General features: G+C 38.3%; 1 protein-coding gene across 2 annotated transcripts in view; it reads left to right on the forward strand.

Moving 5' to 3' along the window:
- The window catches only part of LOC127809662 (L-type lectin-domain containing receptor kinase IX.1-like), a 165530-nt gene that overhangs the window by 70121 nt on the left and 74943 nt on the right, over window positions 1-20466 (forward strand). The window contains exon 2 of one of the 2 annotated variants that reach the window (XM_052348643.1): window positions 1364-2308. In XM_052348643.1, coding sequence (XP_052204603.1) covers window positions 1364-2308 — 945 coding nt within the window. Of the gene's footprint in view, window positions 1-416; window positions 780-1363; window positions 2309-20466 lie in introns of those variants that run through there. The other variant, XM_052348641.1, reaches the window with a different exon arrangement.

The raw sequence follows: 20466 nt of genomic DNA on the forward strand, positions 1-20466 counted from the left end.
GGTGGGTTCGGGTTCAGCCTTTTTCTTGATTTCGGATTTGACAAGAGGGTAAGATTCTATTTCGTGTTCTCTTTTGACTTCTTGCTTCAAATTGGTGGCTTTTTGGGAAATTCAGCAGCCACGCTTGACATCAATTGGCACACGGGATACAAATAATGCATGCCCTCATCTGACTCCATAAAATATAGTTATTTCATACCATCATGAATATTGACTATTGACAAACTAACCACCATATTTCTTTCTTTAAATCATTTAAATTTACACTATAATCTTTTTTGTTGAAACATCATCTTCAAGGCGCTCGGCAAAGATTGAAACTTCTTCGGTTGAAACAGTCCACGGAGACTGGGTTTTCGTTCTTCAAAGGCCAAGACTCCAGAGCGATGCCTTCTCTGGATAAGCTATAGGTAATTATATCTGATGGCATGGATTCAGCTGCAAACTTTAAGAATTTTTGAGAATATGGGGATCTGCAACAACTCCCCTGCAGGATCACCCAAGTATATTGTCATTTATTTTCTCGCCATTTGCTGTGTGCAGCTTGCAGATGAAGCACCTTGTGCAAATGCCCTGAGCTTCAATTTCACCAGCATTAGGTCTCAATATCAAAACGTCAATATAACAACCTACGGAAATGCTTATATCTCAGATCAAGGCATCCAAGTCACAACAGACGACCGCGGCGTAGACCGTTCCCAGAGAGCCGGCCGAGCCACCTATTTCGAGCCTCTTCATCTGTGGGATAAAACTTCTGGGAATTTGACAGATTTCAGCACCTATTTTGCGTTTGTGATCGACTCAAGTGGCAGCTCAGACTATGCAGATGGGCTGGCCTTTTTTCTTGCCCCCACTGTTGATAGTCCCAATAATATCACTACGGGTGGAGCCATGGGCCTTCCAATCCACCCCGTTACAATACAACCACTCTGCCCATTTCTTGCTGTGGAGTTTGATACATATTACAATTTATGGGATCCTGTAACAGGATCGAAAACCCATGTAGGTATTGACATCAACTCTCTCACATCAAATGTTACTCAAGAGTGGTTTAGCAACATTACCGGTGGAGCAACAAATGAGGCTTGGATTACTTACAATTCTAGTTCGAAAAATTTGAGTGTTGTTTTCAGTACTTCTCCTGTAAATAACACAAGGATCGAGGGAGCCCTTCATTTCTTGGTTGATCTACGGGACTACTTGCCAGAATGGGTCGCAATCGGTTTTTCAGCTTCAACAGGATCAAGTTTTGAGAAAAACAATGTTAAATCATGGAGTTTTAGTTCGAGTTTGGTTGTCCCTAACAAGACAGCTTCCAGCCCCTTAAGCAAGGGACTGGTGGTGGGACTGAGTGTGGGCCTACCAGCTTTGGTGCTTGTGTTGGCCTTGGCTGGCTATGTCTTCTGGAAGAAAACTAGAGCAGAGGACGAATTTGCAGTTGAACTGTCTATGGATAGTGAATTTGAGGCAGGAACTGGGCCAAAGAAGTTTTCATACAATGAACTATCCTGGGCAACTAGTAACTTTGCAGAGGAACAGAAGCTTGGGGAGGGAGGATTTGGAGGTGTTTACCGAGGTTTCTTGAGGGAATTGAACTCCTATGTTGCTGTGAAGAGGGTATCAAAGGGGTCAACACAGGGAATAAGGGAGTACGCGTCAGAAGTGAAGATCATTAGCCTGTTGAGGCATAGAAACCTGGTGCAACTCGTTGGTTGGTGCCATGAGAAAAAACAACTCCTCCTTGTATACGAGTTCATGGCAAATGGCAGCTTGGATTCCCACCTCTTCAAACAGAAAACCTTGTTGACATGGCCAATAAGGTATAAAATTGCTCAAGGCCTGGCCTTAGCACTGCTCTACCTACACGAAGAATGGGAACAGTGTGTGGTCCATAGGGATGTGAAGTCAAGCAATGTTATGTTGGATTCCAATTTCAACGCCAAACTTGGTGATTTTGGATTAGCTAGGCTTGTTGACCATGATAAAGGATCACAAACCACAATTGTTTTGGCAGGCACAAGGGGCTATATGGCCCCGGAATATGTAGTTACAGGCAAAGCTGGCAAGGAATCAGATGTCTATAGCTTCGGAGTTGTAGCGCTGGAGATAGCTTGTGGAAGAAAAGCCATTGACAATAAGGTCCCAGAAAGCCAGATGATACTGGTTCAGTGGGTTTGGGACCTCTATGGTACAGGACAACTGCTGGAGGCTGTGGATCCAAAGATTGGCACAGATTTTGACCAACAAGAAATGGAAAGATTAATGATTGTTGGGCTCTGGTGTGCGCACCCTGATCACAATCTCCGGCCTCCTATTAAACATGCAATTCAAGTGCTTAATTGTGAAGCCCCGTTGCCCATCCTTCCGGCAACAATGCCAGTGGCAACATATTTTGCCCCCCCACTAAATCCCTTGACATCTCTTGTTTCTTCTACCTATGGCACCAACTTTTCTGAGGGCAGCCAAGTCCAGTCTTCAAGCTATAGTTACAACACTGATTCTTCAAAGGTCACCTCCTCTTCTGCATCTACATCACTTTTGTATTCAACAACAAGATGATTCTAACTGTATCTATATGCCACCTAAAATGTATCTGCTGCATATATAATGTATTTTGTATGATTATATGTATGTTGTTTCAAAAACTAACATTGCCTTTTAGTTTGAGATAATAAGGTCTCGAATATAGCTCTCATGTGCGTTGGTTTTGTTCTTTCTTTATACAACCAGTGCCTTCATTATATGTATGTTGTTTCAAAAGGGAACTGTTATTTTGATAACATTTTCTCACGCAAGTCTGGTATTAAAAAAGTATGATTGCCAGAATAGAATGTAAATCTCAAACGTCCGCAGCTTTGATGAAGTTAGAGAGCTGAGCAACCTTAAAGACATCCAATGTGCAGGAAACAGATCATAGAAATCCATTTCTTTTCTAACTTAGATTCAGAGTCCATGAATGTATTTAAAGGAGCTCATTCAGTCGCCCTTTCTTATCTCTCTGTGTTTTGTTGTGTCAATTGAAAAGAGCTTTCTGATGTAAAGAGGTAAAAGTTATGGACTGTGATGTGTATCTCCTCTCTTGTTTTCTGGTGCCTATAATTGTCAATTTGGCATGTCCAGGACGAATTTGAGGAAAGGAAATGCTACTTGCACACTTTAATTTAACAATTATGGTGACACTCATATATTGATATATTATATTGTGTGTCATATTAATATAAATTCATTTTATAGACCTTGATTCTTCTCATTTCTCAATCTTCTAATGTTAGTCTCGTGTGTGATTTAAGCTATTTCAGATTTATTTTAGACGAGATTCTCTCTATTTTGTCCCCCCTAAATCTGCAATCTTCTTTTCCTTTCTCCAAATCGGGTCGAGACACATCAAGAAGAAAGAGAATCCCTCTGCAAAGATTAAAAAGTTGAAAATTACTTTATTTTCACAATTCAAACATAGATTAGAGACTAATTTACTTTTATGATTCAAAGATAAATTAAACGTTAAGCAGAATCTTCTCCATACAAAATTAAATAAGATGGTTCCAATAGCATCCGGTAATTCACAAAAAGTATCTGCTACATGGTATTCTCTGTATATCTGTATAATATGGCATTTAGTTTAAGCTAACAAGGTCTAGAAAAGAATTGGATGCTGGTGGTTGGACTGGTGCTTGTGGTGGGTGTCTCGAAGATGAGTAACAGAGAGCTTGAAATCTAACAGAGAAACACACGAGAATTAAAGGCTTCACTGACCCACTTTATTGATAGAGATCTCTGTCTTAAATATGCCCTAAAACTAATACACAAATTACAGAAATGTCCTTGAGACAAAAAATACAGAAACGCCACAAAACATGAAAATACAAATGTAAGCTATTACAATACAAAACAGAATATAACAAAAAAAATACAACTCTATTACAACTCTATTACTCCCCCTCAAGATGAGCCATGAATATTGATGATGGCCATCTTGGACAATAGCAGAAGAAGATGAGAAGCTGGGAGAGCTTTAGTAAAAATATCTGCCAGCTGGTGTAGTGAGCGAATAGGTAATAGCTTGATTTGTCCAGCAAGAATTTTGTCACGAACAAAATGGCAATCTAGCTCATTATGTTTGGTACGCTCATGAAAAACCGGATTAGTTGCAATATGAACAGCAGCTTGATTATCACAAAAAAGTAAGGCAGGAAGGGAAAAAGGAACCTGAAAATCCGATAAAAGTTGAGTAAGCCATGTAAGTTCACTGGCAGCAGAAGCCAAAGCACGATACTCAGCTTCAGCGGAGGAACAGGAAACAGTGGGCTGCTTCATAGAATGCCAAGAAATCATAGATGCTCCAAGGAAAACACAATATCCAGTAACAGAACGACGAGTATCCAAGCACGAGCCCCACTCAGCATCGAAAAAAGCACGAAGTTGTAATGAAGAAGTGGCAGAAAAAAATAATCCCTGACCAAGAGCAGCCTTCAGATACTGCAATAAGTGATAGACAGCATCCAAGTGAGGTTTCCGAGGATTAGATACAAATTGGCTAAGTTTGTGGACCGCATAAGTGATATTCGGCCAAGAGACGGTAAGATATAGTAAGCGGCCGATAAGCCGACGATAGAGAGAAGCATCCTCAACCAAATCCCCTTCATTAGCACTAAGCTTTAGATTAGGAATCATGGGAACAGAAGCGGGTTTGCTGCCTAAGAGACCAGAATCTTCCAAAAGTTGCAAAGTGTAGTGCCTTTGAGAGAAGAAAATCCCTTTGGCAGATTGTGCAATCTCTAGACCAAGAAAATAACGCAAACAACCAAGATCCTTAAGCTTGAAATGACTATGTAGAAAAGATTTCAGATCAGCAATAACTGAAAGATTGGGTCCTGTAAGTATGATGTCATCCACATAGACCAAAAGAGCTACAAATGAAGAACCACTACCTTGGTGAAAAGGGAATAATCTGATTTGGACTGTGTAAAACCAAATTGAAGAATAGCTTGAGAAAATTTTGAGAACCACTGCCTGGAAGCTTGTTTTAGCCCATATATAGACTTATGTAACCGACAAACTAATTTCTCCCCCTTATTACCAACCGAGTAAGAGGGCTTATACCCAAGTGGTAAGTCCATATAGACTTCCTCAAAAAGATCCCCGTTAAGAAAAGCATTATTCACATCCAATTGAGTAAGAACCCATTTATGGCTGGCAGCTAAGGCAAGTAAAACTTTAACAGTCACCAATTTTGCTACAGGAGAAAATGTATCAAGAAAATCCAACCCCTCTTGTTGTGTATATCCTTTAGCTACCAAGCGGGCCTTGTACCTTTCTATAGAACCATCAGATTTGTATTTAATTTTATAAACCCATTTACACCCAATAGCATGCTTGTGAGAAGGCAAAGAGGTAACACTCCAAGTGTTATTAAGGTGCATGGCATCTAATTCAGCTTTCATTGCATCTCTCCAATGAGCATGCTTTACGGCTTGATGATAGTATTGAGGTTCAAAATCAGTGGAGACTTGAAGAAGAAAAGAACCATGAGTAGGAGAAAGTTTAGAATAAGAGACATAATGATGTAAAGGATAATAGGTGTTGGTCAAAAGAGGTGGGTGATGAGATAAAAGACTGCAATGAAAGTCTTGTAGATAAGAAGGTGGTCGAGTAGCCCGAGAAGACCTACGGATGAGAATGGGAGAGATGGATGGAGATGAAGATGAATCAACAACAGGATCAAGGCGATGATTAGAAGATGAAAGAGATGGTTCAACAGCAAGTTCATGTACAGGAAGTGGTAAAACAAGATTAGGAAATGGGTCCAATATCTCATCAGATGAGGTTATAGAATGAAAGGGGAATATGTGCTCATGAAATTGAACATCCCGAGAGATGAAAATAGATTTTGCTGTGAGATCATACAGCTTGTAGCCTTTGATGTTTGGTGGGTAGCCAATAAAAATACAAGCCTTGGCCCTAGGATGAAATTTGGATCTATGCGAGGGCAAGGTAGAGGCAAAACATAGACTACCAAAAACTCTAAATGAAGAATAGTCGACGGGAGTTTGATACAACAATTGATAGGGGGTTTGGGAGTGTAAAAGAGGGGTAGGAGATCTATTAATCAAGTATGCAGCCATAAGGACACAGTCACCCCAAAATTTTATAGGAACCCGAGACTGAAAACAGAGTGCCCTAGCCACATTTAAAAGATGTTGATGTTTCCTTTCAACAACAGAATTTTCTTCAGGTCTCTCGACATAGGAGAATTGATGTATGACTCCCTTAGAGGCAAAAAAAATCAGCAAATTTCAATTCAGGGGCATTATCAGACCGAAATTTCTTAATCACCTTGTTAAATTGAGTTTCAACCAAGGAAAAAAACTTAGGAACAATAGTCTTGGCCTCAGATTTATGTTTCATAAGGAAAACCCAAGTAAACCTCGTACAATCATCAACTAATGTGAGAAAATATGTATGTCCAGCATATATAGGTGTATGATACGGTCCCCAAGTATCACAATGAATTAAATCAAAAGCACACTTTGACAATTGATTATTTGAGACAAAAGATAACCTTCGTTGCTTAGCCAATGGACACACAGAACAAACATCATTGTTAGCATCATGAAAATGTAATTGATCCTTTATTAATTCCATTCGCTTAAAAGAAAGGTGTCCTAGTCTCTTATGCCATGTGATTTTATTAACAACATTAGCTACCATGGCATGATGAGCAGATTTTACAGTTGTACTAACTGACATATCAGTTCTAGCTTTAAGGACATATAGGCCTCCAACCAAGTCACCCTTGCCAATCATCTTCAAAGTGCGTATATCCTGAATAACACACGCATGAGGAGCAAAATTGAGACTCATTGTATTCCTTTTAACCAATGCGCTGACAGATATGAGATTGAACTTAAATTGAGGCACATAAAGGACATTGTCTAATACCAAATTTGAGGTAAGTTGAACACAACCCATATAGAATACTGAGATCCGTGTATGGTTAGGAAGGGTAACATAAGTGTTCTGAATAGGTTTTACTTCAACAAAAGACGATAGACAAAAACATACATGACTAGTAGCTCCCGAATCCAAAATCCAATATTGAGGGTCACTAAGTAAAGAGCCAACAGACACAGAAAAACAGATACCTGAAGCCTGATCCGAAGTGGAGGCCTCAGGAGCAGGATCTACACTTGTAGTCTTAGCAAATGTGAGATGTGAACTTAACATACTCAACAAATTTTGATATTGCCGAGGATTTAGCGACTGCATAAAACCTTCAACACCCTGACTCTGAGAGGAGTTAGAATTTGATTCAGAAACTTGACTCACAATAGGATTTTTCAGCTGGTTATAAGGGATCTGATTAGATGTAACATTTCTCTGCCTAGGCCCATACCCGGGAGGATATCCATGAAGCTTATAGCATTTGTCAATTGTGTGCCCAGTAAAACCACAATGACTACATATGGATCTTTCCCTCTTTTGAGATCTACCTTGATTGGGCCTATTATTATCATGTTTGACAGAGAATGTGACTGGATCATTAACAACAGTATAAATGTTCCTTTGATTTTCCTCTTGAGTAACTAGGGCAAACACCTTATTAATGGGAGGAATTGGATCCATTAGCAACAGTTGTTCCCGAACTTGTGCATAAGAATCATTTAGGCCCATCAGAAACGACATTACATATTCAGTGTGATAATGTTCTGCTAAAGCCTTTATACCACCACATAAGCATCTTCCACAAGAGCAGTTTGGCCTATAATTGCTAAGTTCGTCCCATATGGTCTTAAGTTTTGTGAAATAAGCACTAACAGATAACTGACCTTGTGTTAGATTCATCAAATCTCTCCTAAGCTGAAATATCCGAGAACCATTAGACTGTTGGTATCTTTCCTTAAGATCATTCCAAATATCATAGGCAGATTCAGAAAATATCACACTTGTAGATATTTCTTTAGAAACAAAATTTAAAATCCAGGAAATCACAATATTGTTGTTTCTGATCCAGGAATTGAAAAGATGATCATCACCTGGTGGCCGAAAAATCAAGCCACTAACAAAACCTAATTTGTTCTTTACCGAGAGAGCAATAAGCATGGCACGGCTCCACGACGCATAGTTGTCTCCGGTGAGCGGTTGAGATACTAGCAGCAATCCAGGATTATCAGAATGATGTAGGAAATATGGACTCGAGGCATTGTCAACAGCAGAGGTGCTCAGTGATGGAGAAGAAATTTCGGGAAATGAAGTCGCCATAGAACAAGTATGAGCGATCGATCAGATAGCAAAACAAATGAAGACAGTGACGGAATAAGATCGCAAGGTTCGTGATCTAAAAAAAATATGAAGGAAAACGATGAAGACGGTAATACCGATTTGCAGAACTCCGAACAATGGAGATCCACAATGACACCGAAAAAAACAACACACAGCGTCGTCGATTTTGAAAGGAAAAGAAGCGTACCTAGAACTCACGGCGTCGGAGACCGATGAAGACAAGAATCGACAGAGGTGGAGGCTAGGGTTTGCTCTGATACCATAACAGAGAGCTTGAAATCTAACAGAGAAACACACGAGAATTAAAGGCTTCATTGACCCACTTTATTGATAGAGATCTCTGCCTTAAATATGCCCTAAAACTAATACACAAATTACAGAAATGTCCTTGAGACAAAAAAATACAGAAACGCCACAAAACATGAAAATACAAATGTAAGCTATTACAATACAAAACAGAATATAACAAAAAAAATACAACTCTATTACAACTCTATTAATGAGTAAAGCAATGCTCAGACACAGAGGAGACATCGCTGTTTTGTTGTTGTTGCTTGTGTTTGTAAAACTTGAATTGAGAGATTCCATTTGTTGGTTTTTCCCCTTTCTTTATACAGTCTGGTAACTTGGTAGTAAAACCTTAACTTTTGGCTTCACCACTCTTTCCTTTGTTATGATCCCCATTTCCACTTATCTGATAGAAGCAGAGGAGAACCATATTCAGCAAATCTAAAATTAATTTCTGTTTAATTAAGAATGTAAACAGATGAAACTATACATCCATTTCTCAAGTAGAGCATTCCTCCAATATATAAATCAAAGAGCATGTACCTTTTAAATTCATACAACAGAAATCACCAAACACAAACGTTACGAGATATCATACTCATGGTACTCTTACATGAACGTTTATTGCTCTGATATTGGTCCATCCCAACCTAGAGATATTGTTGCAGAATCTGTGTTGTTCCAGCAGCCAGGTGAGATGCCATCCTTCTCCATGTCAAATGCCCACAAACCATCAATTGCTTGACAGTAGCGAGTAAAATAAACGCAATTTCTCCTACATCCCAACTTGCTAGCACTCACTGACATGCAACAATTAGTCCCCAGAAACAATGTTCTGTCCCCAAGTCCCTCCATCTTCACCCACGAGAGCCTAGCCAAGTCAAGCCCATGAACCTCCACGCTGCCTACCACGTTAATCGATTTCCTTGAGATTAAGAACACCAGCAAGATTTCCCCCTCGGATTCGACCAGATATTCTTTGCAGTGCATTGAAGGTCCACAAGGAACAGCCCTGGGAGTTCCTAAGCCAGTGATTCTGAGCTCGAAATCGACATACTCGATAACTGCAAGAGTTCCCTGCAGGCTCAGGGCATAGAACTTGCCATGGGATCCAATAGCATTAGTAATGTTACAAATAACAAGAGATAGCAAACACTCGATCAAGCCAAAATCACACACTGCTGAATAAACACAGACGGCCGAGAGTATAAAAAGTATATAACTCAACACACCAAAAATCAAAAACAAAAATGTAACAAAAGGTAACAGATTTATAGTGGTTCACTCCAAATAGGGGTTACGTCCACTTGAACTCCGGTGAGAAAAGCTCACTGCACTATATGAATAAATCCGATTACACCCATATAATTAAGATCAAGATTGGACAACCCTAGTTCTCTAAAACACTCAAAAACTACTTAATACAGGTTAAGAGCTTACCTTAAACGAACTAAAGAACACAAAAGAACGAAAGGAGGACGAAGACTATACAAAGTATTTACAGAGAGAGAAAGAAGAATAAACCCTAACAAAATGAACAACTCTTGGCCACCCCCTCTCTTTCTTCGTCTTCTGATGCCTTCACCAATCTCGAGGCCACGCGATAAATAAGGCAACTGGACAGCTGCGATGGAATAGCATAAAGGCAACAACAATAGCTGGGATGATATCGTGCAACACGATCTACAGTTAAAGGACTTGGGCTTGGGCCAAAAAAAGGCTGCCAAAGTGACCATCCAATGGGTGCCCAAAGAGCAGCCCACGATTGCCAAGTGACCTCCAATCCTTTTGGCATCATTTGATGCTTCAAAAAAAACAAGAAGTAAAGTGCATGAGTTGTCGTTTGTTTGAAGAATAGGGGTCAGGGAGCTTGCACCATTTATATCCACAAAAGTTGGATACTAGTCTGTAGTACACGAAAGCAGGATGATGAGTGCCTGTCAAGACCAACATTATACAGTTGCGATTGGTACGAGGTGTTGAAGATAGAGCAGCATATTTGAATGGAATGTTAGTATCCCATTTTGGAAGTATCCACAAGGCAAATAGTACACCATGTGAGAACCCCATTAATTTTTTGCAAGGATCATCATGAACGCACGGGAATCGCCTCGACCAGCACAAAAACCATTCAGGGCCGGGGCTGATGCCTAAAATTTCTGTTTAAAGCTGGGTGTTATCGCCAACTTCCAAGAGTTGATGATGGAGAGGCCATAGTGACTTTGCAGCTGGGCTGCTGTCAGGGCTGGACCTTTCATGAGGCCCATGAGGCAGTTACCTCAGGGCCCATGAAAATCTGGCTATTTAGGGGGCCCATAAATTGGAAACCCCTCTTTTGGAAAGGGCCCAGCTGCCCACGATCTACCCTCTCCCTCTGCAAGCTTCACTTTCACCTTGCCCTTCTCCCTCTCTCGCTTTTGCTTTTCCTGTCCTATCTCGCTCTCTGTCACTCCCTCTGTCGCCCTCATCCTTGCCGACTCGCCCTCGCCATCGGTGGATCGCCCTTGCTCTCACCTTTAACTGGTCCATCGCTCGTGCCTCTCTGCTCCGTCGGCCTTCGCTCTAGTCGGGCTTGCCCTTCGCCCTCGCTGGGCTCGCCTCTTGTTGTTGTGTTCAGTCGACAATCACTCGACGCTCGCCTTCGTGGCCGATCACCGGTGGCTCTCTCACACGGTGGCTCGCTCACACTGCCCTGCCTCGCTCTCCGTCGCTCACTGCCTTAGATTCAATCTTTGTCTTTGAAGCAAATCTGCTTCTCAAAAGCCCTAACTTCAGTATCTAAATCTGCTTAGCTTCATTCAACTTTTAGCGGTTAATTTCTCTTTCATTTCATTTCGTTTATGAAATAAAATTATGATACATTCGGAGATTTGGATTATTGGATAGCTTGTCTATGTCTATTTTATTGATGTTGGCTGAATCTGGCGAAAGAAAATTTAATTTTATTGATATCTTCATTTTGTTTATATACATGATAACTGTTTGTTTTCTTCTTAGAAAATAGAACTAGAGTCTAGAGATTCCTTGTTCATTTTATTTTTTTTATTATTATTACAAGTCTAGATATAGAAATTAAGTTTAAGATTATTATTGCTTAAGTGTGTATTGGATTGGCTATATTGTCTATTGAAAAAAAAATGCTCAAACAACTTGATTATGTAAACTTGATTGATTTTTTTACTTCTAAAATTGTGTAGTTTTTAATTGATAATTTAGAAAAAATTTAATTTTATTCTTTGATATGGTATAAATATTTATTTATTTTGTCTTATTATGAAAAATTAAAATTTAAATGTATTTTACGATTCAGGGGCCATTTTTATATTTCGCCTCAGGGCCCCCGAATCTCTGGCTACTGCAATACTGCCTTGGGGATGCGCTCAATGACTTGGTGACCACCCAAAAACCAATGTCTTTCATGGGGAGAGCCGATTGCCTTCCTATCATGCTGAGTAGTTGCTTTGGAAGATGGGGCATTGGCATGGCCACGGGGCTTGTGGCTTGACCTTTCCTTGATGCACAATAATATTTGTTGTTTTTTGTTTCCCAAAGAGGCCCAAGGCTATGACGAAATATTCGGGTTTATCTTCATAGGCTTCGGCCCGGGATTGAAGTACCGTCCAAAATACCACCCATTGGCAGCCCATTAAAAGTCGGGCCATAAGCCCTTAATTAGGCCTTTTGGAGGAGAAATGGGCTGAGCCCATTTGCTCAAGGCCTAAGGAAGCCCAAACCCAAGCCAAATGGCCCTTTGCAATCGTGCCCTAGTACCACCATATAAAAGGCATCTTTTCTGCCTTCTTTGTCCTCATTTGACGGCCTCTCTCTCTCTCTCTTCCTCTCTTTGCTCTCCCGATCCTTTCCTTCGATGTTTGAGATCCGTAAGCTGGTTCTTTCCTTCTTCGGTCAGATCTCATCTTCTTGGAGTGATCTTCCTTTCCTTTGGGAAGCCGATGGTCGGTCGGTGAGTAGCCTCTATTTACTTGGCGCAACAGATCCGTTTGAGGTAAGCTCTCGGATACTGTTCTTCGTCTCATATCTCTGTGATCGTTCTTGTTCCTTGGTGGATCTTGTGGTGAACGTTACCTATGTGGTTTTGGGAGAAGATTGGTGTACTGGCCGAGAGGGTATAGGGTTCCGATTTGGGGGTCTTGTGTGGCTTGTCCCTTGTGAGCTTCCGTGAGGTTTGGTGTCCCTATTTTGGTGTTATCTGGGTGGTATAATCTGGACTGACCCAGATCTAAGTCTTGACAAGTTATTTACAAGAAATTTCTCTTGCTCTATCATGTTTTTGGCTGATTTGTTCGATATCTATTTGGTTTGATTATATATTGCTCTAACCTCTTTTCTGTTTTGAATTAATTATCTTCCGCAACAATATTGCTAGTCTTTCTTTGACTTTAGAGCCGTGTTTGAATTAATTAGATGGTCCCGATGGATGGATGGAGCAGCTTAGCTAGCAGGCATTAAGAAGCACTTGGAGACTTGGCCTCCAAGTTCTGTCTCTTTTATTTATTCAATTATTTCAATTCGGATTAAATCTGATAATGTAGAGAGAACTCAGTGTTAGGTTGACCACCTTGGAGCACGAAAGTAAATTACACGATACAATCTAATTAATTCAAGTCAATTGGAATTTAACACTCCATCTTTGTTTGGAAACACATTATTATGGCTACATGTGGTACAGCTAGAAGACGGAGGGAAAGGGAAAGAGAATAGGAATAGAATGACTACTCAATTCCATTACCATGTTTGGTATGGGTAGAAATGGAATGGGTGTGTACACAGAGAATGGGGTGGGACACGATGGGTTTAATCAAATTTGTGGGTAAAAGACGAAAAGTTGTAAAGATGGTGGTTTTTAGTGAGTTTTATCAAGGGATGCAGCGGTGTCGACAATAGAGGAGGGACAGATTTGGATGGATTTCAGCTAGATCTAGTTTTGAAGAGGTTGTAAAGACCGTGGTGGCTGCTGGCGGATGAGTGGTGGTGGTTCTCAGCTACATCTGGTTCAAAAGAGGCAAAAGTTCACTCTGACTAGCAATGAAAATATTGAAGAAAAGAAAAAAAAAATTAAGATAAAATATTAATTCCATTCTATATTAGTGGTATCAACCCATTCCAGACCCAACCCGTTCATGGAACGAGCTGAGTTTGACTCTAGTTGTTAACACAAAATAGGGATTGACTTCTATCTGTGAGTCCACCTAGAGCGGGCCAAGTCGAGCCTAGGCTTGCGAATCCTAAATCAGATTAATCTATTTTTAAAATAATTTTAGAAAATATATTTATTTAATATGGGATATAAATATTTATGATGTATGAATTCATATTATTAATTGATAATATTGTCGATATATTTATAAAATATTAAAGTTATTAAATTAAATATCAACTATCCATATTAAAATAAAAAATATTTATAGTTTTATGTTTTTATAAAATTAAAATTAGTTAAGTCTAGAACTTTTAGATATATCAAACTACGAGCCCAAAAATATTATGCTTCATATACAACTAAGTATTATGTTTCGATTATACTTTTAAAATTAATTTTTTATTTAATTTAATCTCTATACTTTAATTTTTTTTTTTTGTGGTAATATGATTTTTTTTATATTTTGATTACACTTATAAATTTGTATTTTTGAATCAATTTAACCGTTATACTTTTATATATATAAAAAAGATAATAAAATACATATTACATTATGTCCATGTGTTAAATTAACTCTAAAATGTAAATTCAACGGTATAATCAAAATAAAAAAAATAAAGTCTAAATATTAAAATTAATTTAAAAATATAAATTTAGAGGTGTATTTAAAATAATAAAATAATTAATAATTATAAAAAAAATATAAATATATAAATATAAATTTAGTCAAATTTTATATAAATGACAAGTAAAGACTAGTCGAGCTCAACCAAAGCCCATGGGCCCTTTCGACATATCTTGCGCGAGGTGCCGTGGCAGTAGAATCGTTACAGTGGATGTTTGCCCCTCAATGAAAGATTTTGGCAGCGGAATCAAGATGATTGGTTGTCGTGACTCGAAAATGACACGTGTCCTTATAAATCGCCTGTGAAAAATAATCAGTCCGTACTTTACAAAAATATGAGGAAAATTCTATTTGTAACCATCATTTTTCTCTCCGTAATCCACTTTTAATATCCCTAAAATATCCTCAAATGAAAACTCATATTTACCCTTCATTTAAATTGTTTACGATCAATCATTCACCATTACTCCTCAAGCGCGTGCACCCACTTCCTCACCCACCATCGCCACAGCCATTTTATTCTATTATTCAAATAGCAACAATTATTAATAGATCGATATAAGACAGTAGAAAATTATTAATATTTTTAAAAATTAAAATAATTTCTCAATATTATCAAATAACATGCATCTATATAATTTATTTTTTAAAAATAACATAATTTATAACATCAATCACTAGTTAAATCACATAATTTACCTACACTACAGATGAATTAAATCACATAATTTACTTGCACGACAAAAGAATTAAAAAAATAAGATTAATTAAAAAATAAAAAATATTTTTCGGGGGTGCCTTCAAGCCCCGAATCCTAAGGTTCGAGACTTGGGAAATGCCCCGAACCTTGGGATTCTGGCAATTTGGAGTTTCCCGAATCTCTGAGTTCGGGACATCTCCCAGCCCCCGAACCCCAGGGTTCGGGACATCCCTCAACCTCTGAACTTTAAAATTGTCCGAAGCCCCGAACCCTAAAATTCGGGGGCTGGGGGATGCCCCGAACCTTGGGATTCGGGCAATTTGGAGTTTCCCGAACCTCGAGATTCGAGGTATCTCCTAGCCCCCGAACCCTATTGTTCGGGGCATCCCTCAACTCCCGAACCTCAAAATTCGAGAGGTTCATACAACTCCAAATTTATAAATTCGGAGAATATGAGATTCGGGAGAATTCAATTCTCCTGAACCTGTGAGGTTCAGGAGAATATATATATATATATATATTTTATATATTATAATATATATAATAGTTTATGTAATATAATTATGTATAATTATAATTATATATATGTATATATATAATTATAATATGTATGTATATATATAATAAAATTTTAGTTTTTTCATAAAATAAAATTATAATATATATAATTATAATATTACAAATACTGTGAGAATGATTTCATATTACATAGTCATACATATATATTACATATATATATTGTGTTTTTTTTGAATTCATTGATTTAATTCATTCGTAGTATGTAAATTAGGTTATTGAACTAGTAATTGATATTATAAATTATATTATTTTTAAATATAAATTATATAGATGTATGTTATTTGATAATATTAAAAAATTATTTTAATTTTTAAAAATATTAATAATTTTCTAATATCTTATATCTATTTAGCTATAGTTGCTGTTATTTGAATAATAAAGTGGGTTTGTTGTGCGTGGAGGTATCTTTTGAGGGATGGGTGTTTGGAGGGTATATTTGAAATATGGATGGTTGCAAAAAGAAATCACTCTGGTTGTAAATAGTAAAAATTAAAATTTTACTTTACGCTGGTTACGAAGAGTAAAAATTATGGTTGCAAATAGAATTTCTCAAAATATTAAATCGGCCCCCGAATTTAGACTCTCTGTCACATCGACCCCATCCCTAGCTCAAATCCCCATGTCCAGAGGTCTCTCTTTTTTTTTTTTTTTATTACAGCTTATTACTAGATCCTCAGTCATCCGCCCCTAAAATTATATTGAAAAAGTAATTCCTTCATCTAAACACTATTAATATTAGTCTTAAGGTCCTCCCAAAATAAAGCATTCTGCTTTCTTCAAGAATCGAATTCATACTAAAAATCTTCGGATAAACTTATCTGCCTACCCTTTTACCACTCGTCTAGTCCCGGGGCGGTCTCCCTCTTTCTTCTCTTGAGTGTGAGCTGCTGCGATTTCCCTCAAATTTTACGCCTCTCCCCAAGACTCCACCCGCCATCCCCCACCCTCTCACTGTAGTTTCTTACTCAAAGCTGTAGCAACGTAAGATTGTTCTTCCATTTCTATGGGCAAATGCGGCGCCAATCAAGAGCTTGTGTAATGTTGCGTTTGAATGGTTCAAATTTGGATTAAAGAATCCGTAGACCCAATTCCCCCAGATGCAGAATCTGGGTCACTTCTTTTACTGCTGACTGTTTTCTCTGTTCTTGACTTCTACCTGACATTTTTGCAATACATTTTTGGGTTTCCCTCCATGGACTGTGTTTCATGCTTCAAGTTTTGTGTCAGAGTAGTGGATTCTTGATATCTGAGTGTTTCAGCCAATTGCTTAATGTGCTGGGTCTCTTCTTGCTATTCAGTTTGGCCCTGAAGGTTCTGCAATTTGGTTCTCATTATAAGGGCGTCACTCAGTTGCTATGTGATTTGAGAAATGGGGGGGGTGTTTATTCCAGTAACTGCTGTGTGAGAAATCCAACCGAAAGACTAGCTTATTGGGACCTTGGAAGAACTCAGAAATAAGAAAGGATGGCAATGGTGATGATACTAGTAAAGAAGGAGAAGAAGAAGAAGTTGATGTATTGGCATTGCAGAAACTAGTCAAGATTGGGAGGGAGAGGGCCAATGCTGCTAATTTGGAACTTGAGGAGAGGATGGCAGCCGCCACTGCTGCCCATAAGGCAATGGCGATGATTTTACACCTTCAAAACGAGAAAAGCTTGATTGAAATGGAAGCCAATCAGTACCGTAGGTTGGCCGAGGTAAAGCAGCTTCATGATCAGGAAGTGATTCAATCATTGAGATGGATTGAGATGAAGCATGAATCTGAAAGGAGTCTTTTGGAGCTCCAATTGAGTTCTTACAGGCGAAGATTGAAGCTACTCACCAAGGGTGGTGACGAAGGGGATGAATCCCGTTGTATCAATCATGAATCCCTCAGTTTTTTCAATTTCACCATTGAGGATAGTCCTGCTGATGCACTAATTAACTCACTTGACATGGATTCATCATCTCAGCAGAAGTTCTAACTTTGATATCGGCGACTGATTTCCTTCGTCTTCGAGCTCATTAGCGACGTAGGCAACGACAGTCGAAAGTGGAGTAAATGCATGCCAACGCCCGATGCTGCTGCTGGTGGAGGTCCGACAGCGGCAAGAACAAGCATCGAATGACTCGGTCGGAGGTGAAGAAGACGCAGTGGAGAAAGAGACAAAGACAAAGATGGAGATGCAATGGAGAGAGACACTCGGTCTCGTCGATGGTGAGTGTGATCGGGTGGGGCAAGGGGGTTGCTCGCCACAGATGGAAGGGCGACGGCGAGTGGGGGCGGGGCAGTTGGCGAGGGGCGATGGCAGTCCAAGCGGCAGTGTAGGGGGCGATGGCAGTCTGTGGCTCGTGGTGGGAGCGAGGCGATGCATTGCTCGTAGTAGTGGGGGGCAAAACTGGATGGTGGGGGGAAATAGTGGTGCTCGGGGCAAGGGGGCGACGGCGAACGATGTTCACGGCGATGGTGGGTTTGAGAGAGAGAGTGTGGGAGAGATAGTAAAAGAGGGAGAGAGAGAAAGAGACAATGGAATAATTTAATTTTTTTAAGTTTAATTTATCATAGTATTTTGATATCAAAATATCATGATAAATTGAGATTGTCAACTTGTCTAAGAGAGTTGTTCTTGTAGCATTGTCCAGCTCATCCAACATTCAAAGGTCTATCATGGCAGGCTCATTGCTAAACCATTTATTTCGTAATTTTTTTTAATTTAAATTTTTTGTATTTGTTTGTGTGTTTGATAGTTTAATTGTGATTTATTTTTAATCTTAAAATTTAACAGTAAAATATTAAATCTTAAATTTAAATAATAAAATATTAATGTCATTTATAGTCCCTAAACTTAGGCTACTTTTGTTCATATTTGGTTTGTGACAATCATGATTTCATAATTTCTTTTACCAGAAATGGAAGCATTAGGAAGGCAATAAATAATTTGGTTGTGGACCAGGTTTATTTTAAATTAGTTAGATTTAGATTTGGTAACTAATGAATGGGTCTAAATTCATTCGAATTTCAATTGCTTCTCATGAATATGGATCCAGATTTCATGGATCTGGATTCAAATTCATTGTTCCTTATAAGAAAAATTACAAACACTTCATCTTTCTTTTCTCTCATCCAAAAAAATATTTTTTATTGGTTAATTTTCTTATAATAAATATATTTATTTTAACACATAATAACAAAAAATGTCCGCACCTATACATGAATATAATAAATACATTTTGTTTTAGTAAATGCTTCTAAAACAAAATATGCTTGTTTCTATGAGTAACATGCCACATGAATGATCAGTTGACAGTATTTGAATATATTAACTGGTTTATTGTATTCTTTTAATAATTAAAAAATATAGTGTTTGATCCTTAATGTGCAAAAATGTCAAGATTTCATATCTTAACTGTAACACCCCGAGAGCCCAAAGAAGGGTAGTATATATTGAGGATAAGTAAGAAAGGAAACAACATTAGTTGGATACATTTTGAACTGAATATAGGTAAAGAACTCATGGGTTAAGGATGGATGGTTCCCTAAGAAGTTCACGTAGACCCACCAGGGTAAGTTGTTCCAGTCCTTTCTATCGCTTGAAGCGGGATGCTACATTAACTATTAAAAATTATTATTTTAAATTCTTATATTGATTTAGAGTAAACAAAGTTGTTATTTATATCATGTAAAACATATACGTAGAAAAGAAAAAGTATCATATCATAAAAAAATTACGTTAGCGAGACATATCAGATTAAAATTTACCTTGATTGGGAAAAGACCAAATTATCTATGGTTTAGAAAAAATCATAAATCTCCAACTATTGAGTTTTTCCTACAATCGACCAACACCACAAAAAACTCGACAATACCACGAACTCAAAGAAACAATCAGAAAACGTAAACCAGAAATCACAAGAACAAACCATAACCATATACGTGTTCGGATCAAAAAGATCCCACTCACGGCAGGGGCTATAAACCCCTAGTTAATCCACTATGAAACGAAACAAATGATTTACAATCTTTGATTACAAAGAAATAAAAGATAATAAAGTAACCCAAGAAAAATAGATACAAAAGCCACCAAATCAAATGCTGAACCAAGAGTACACAACGCATAAAACCAGGCATGAACCAACACTCTCACAAAGATCATACCTCTCGTATACACCACTTACTAGAGAGAGAATCTAACACACAAACCAGCAAGAACGATCGGAAGCCTAGGGTTTCTTGGAGCTCTCGGGAGCTTCTTTTCATTTCGTCGGAATGCACATGAGAGAGATAGAATGCTGAATATATATGAAGGGGCTTTCTTATCTTGGCCATTGGATCAAGAATGACATAGACCAATGGATCACATAAAAACAGACAATAAGCTATTGATTTAATTAAATCAACAACATTTCATCTCTAATTAAAGTGCAAAAACATTCAAATAAATTCTAAATTTCACATAATCAAAAAATAGAAATATTAATTGTAAACCATTTTGAATCACATATTAACAAATTTCACCTTGATTCAAGAATGGATTAAATAGTGGACTTGACCAGAGACCCCTGCAACTCTCCCAACTACAACGGGAGCACATTGAGCAACGACAAAGCTTGCTCAAACTTTTGACTCGAGACAAACTCAACTAACACATGCCTCACCATGGGCAACAGAAACCTCTATCAAGACTTCTATGAACAAGACATCAGGACTATAACACTAGGACTTTCATTAGACTTGGAAATTTCTCAAGGTTCTACCTTAAGGTTGACAAATTTCCACCTTAAACTCTACATTATCAGTTTGTTCAGGTTCGTCTAATTCTACAAGACTAGGCATACCAACATCTAAACCTACAT

The sequence above is a fragment of the Diospyros lotus genome, chromosome 9 (assembly GCF_014633365.1).
Source record: "Diospyros lotus cultivar Yz01 chromosome 9, ASM1463336v1, whole genome shotgun sequence".
In the NCBI taxonomy this organism is placed as follows: Eukaryota; Viridiplantae; Streptophyta; class Magnoliopsida; order Ericales; family Ebenaceae; genus Diospyros; species Diospyros lotus.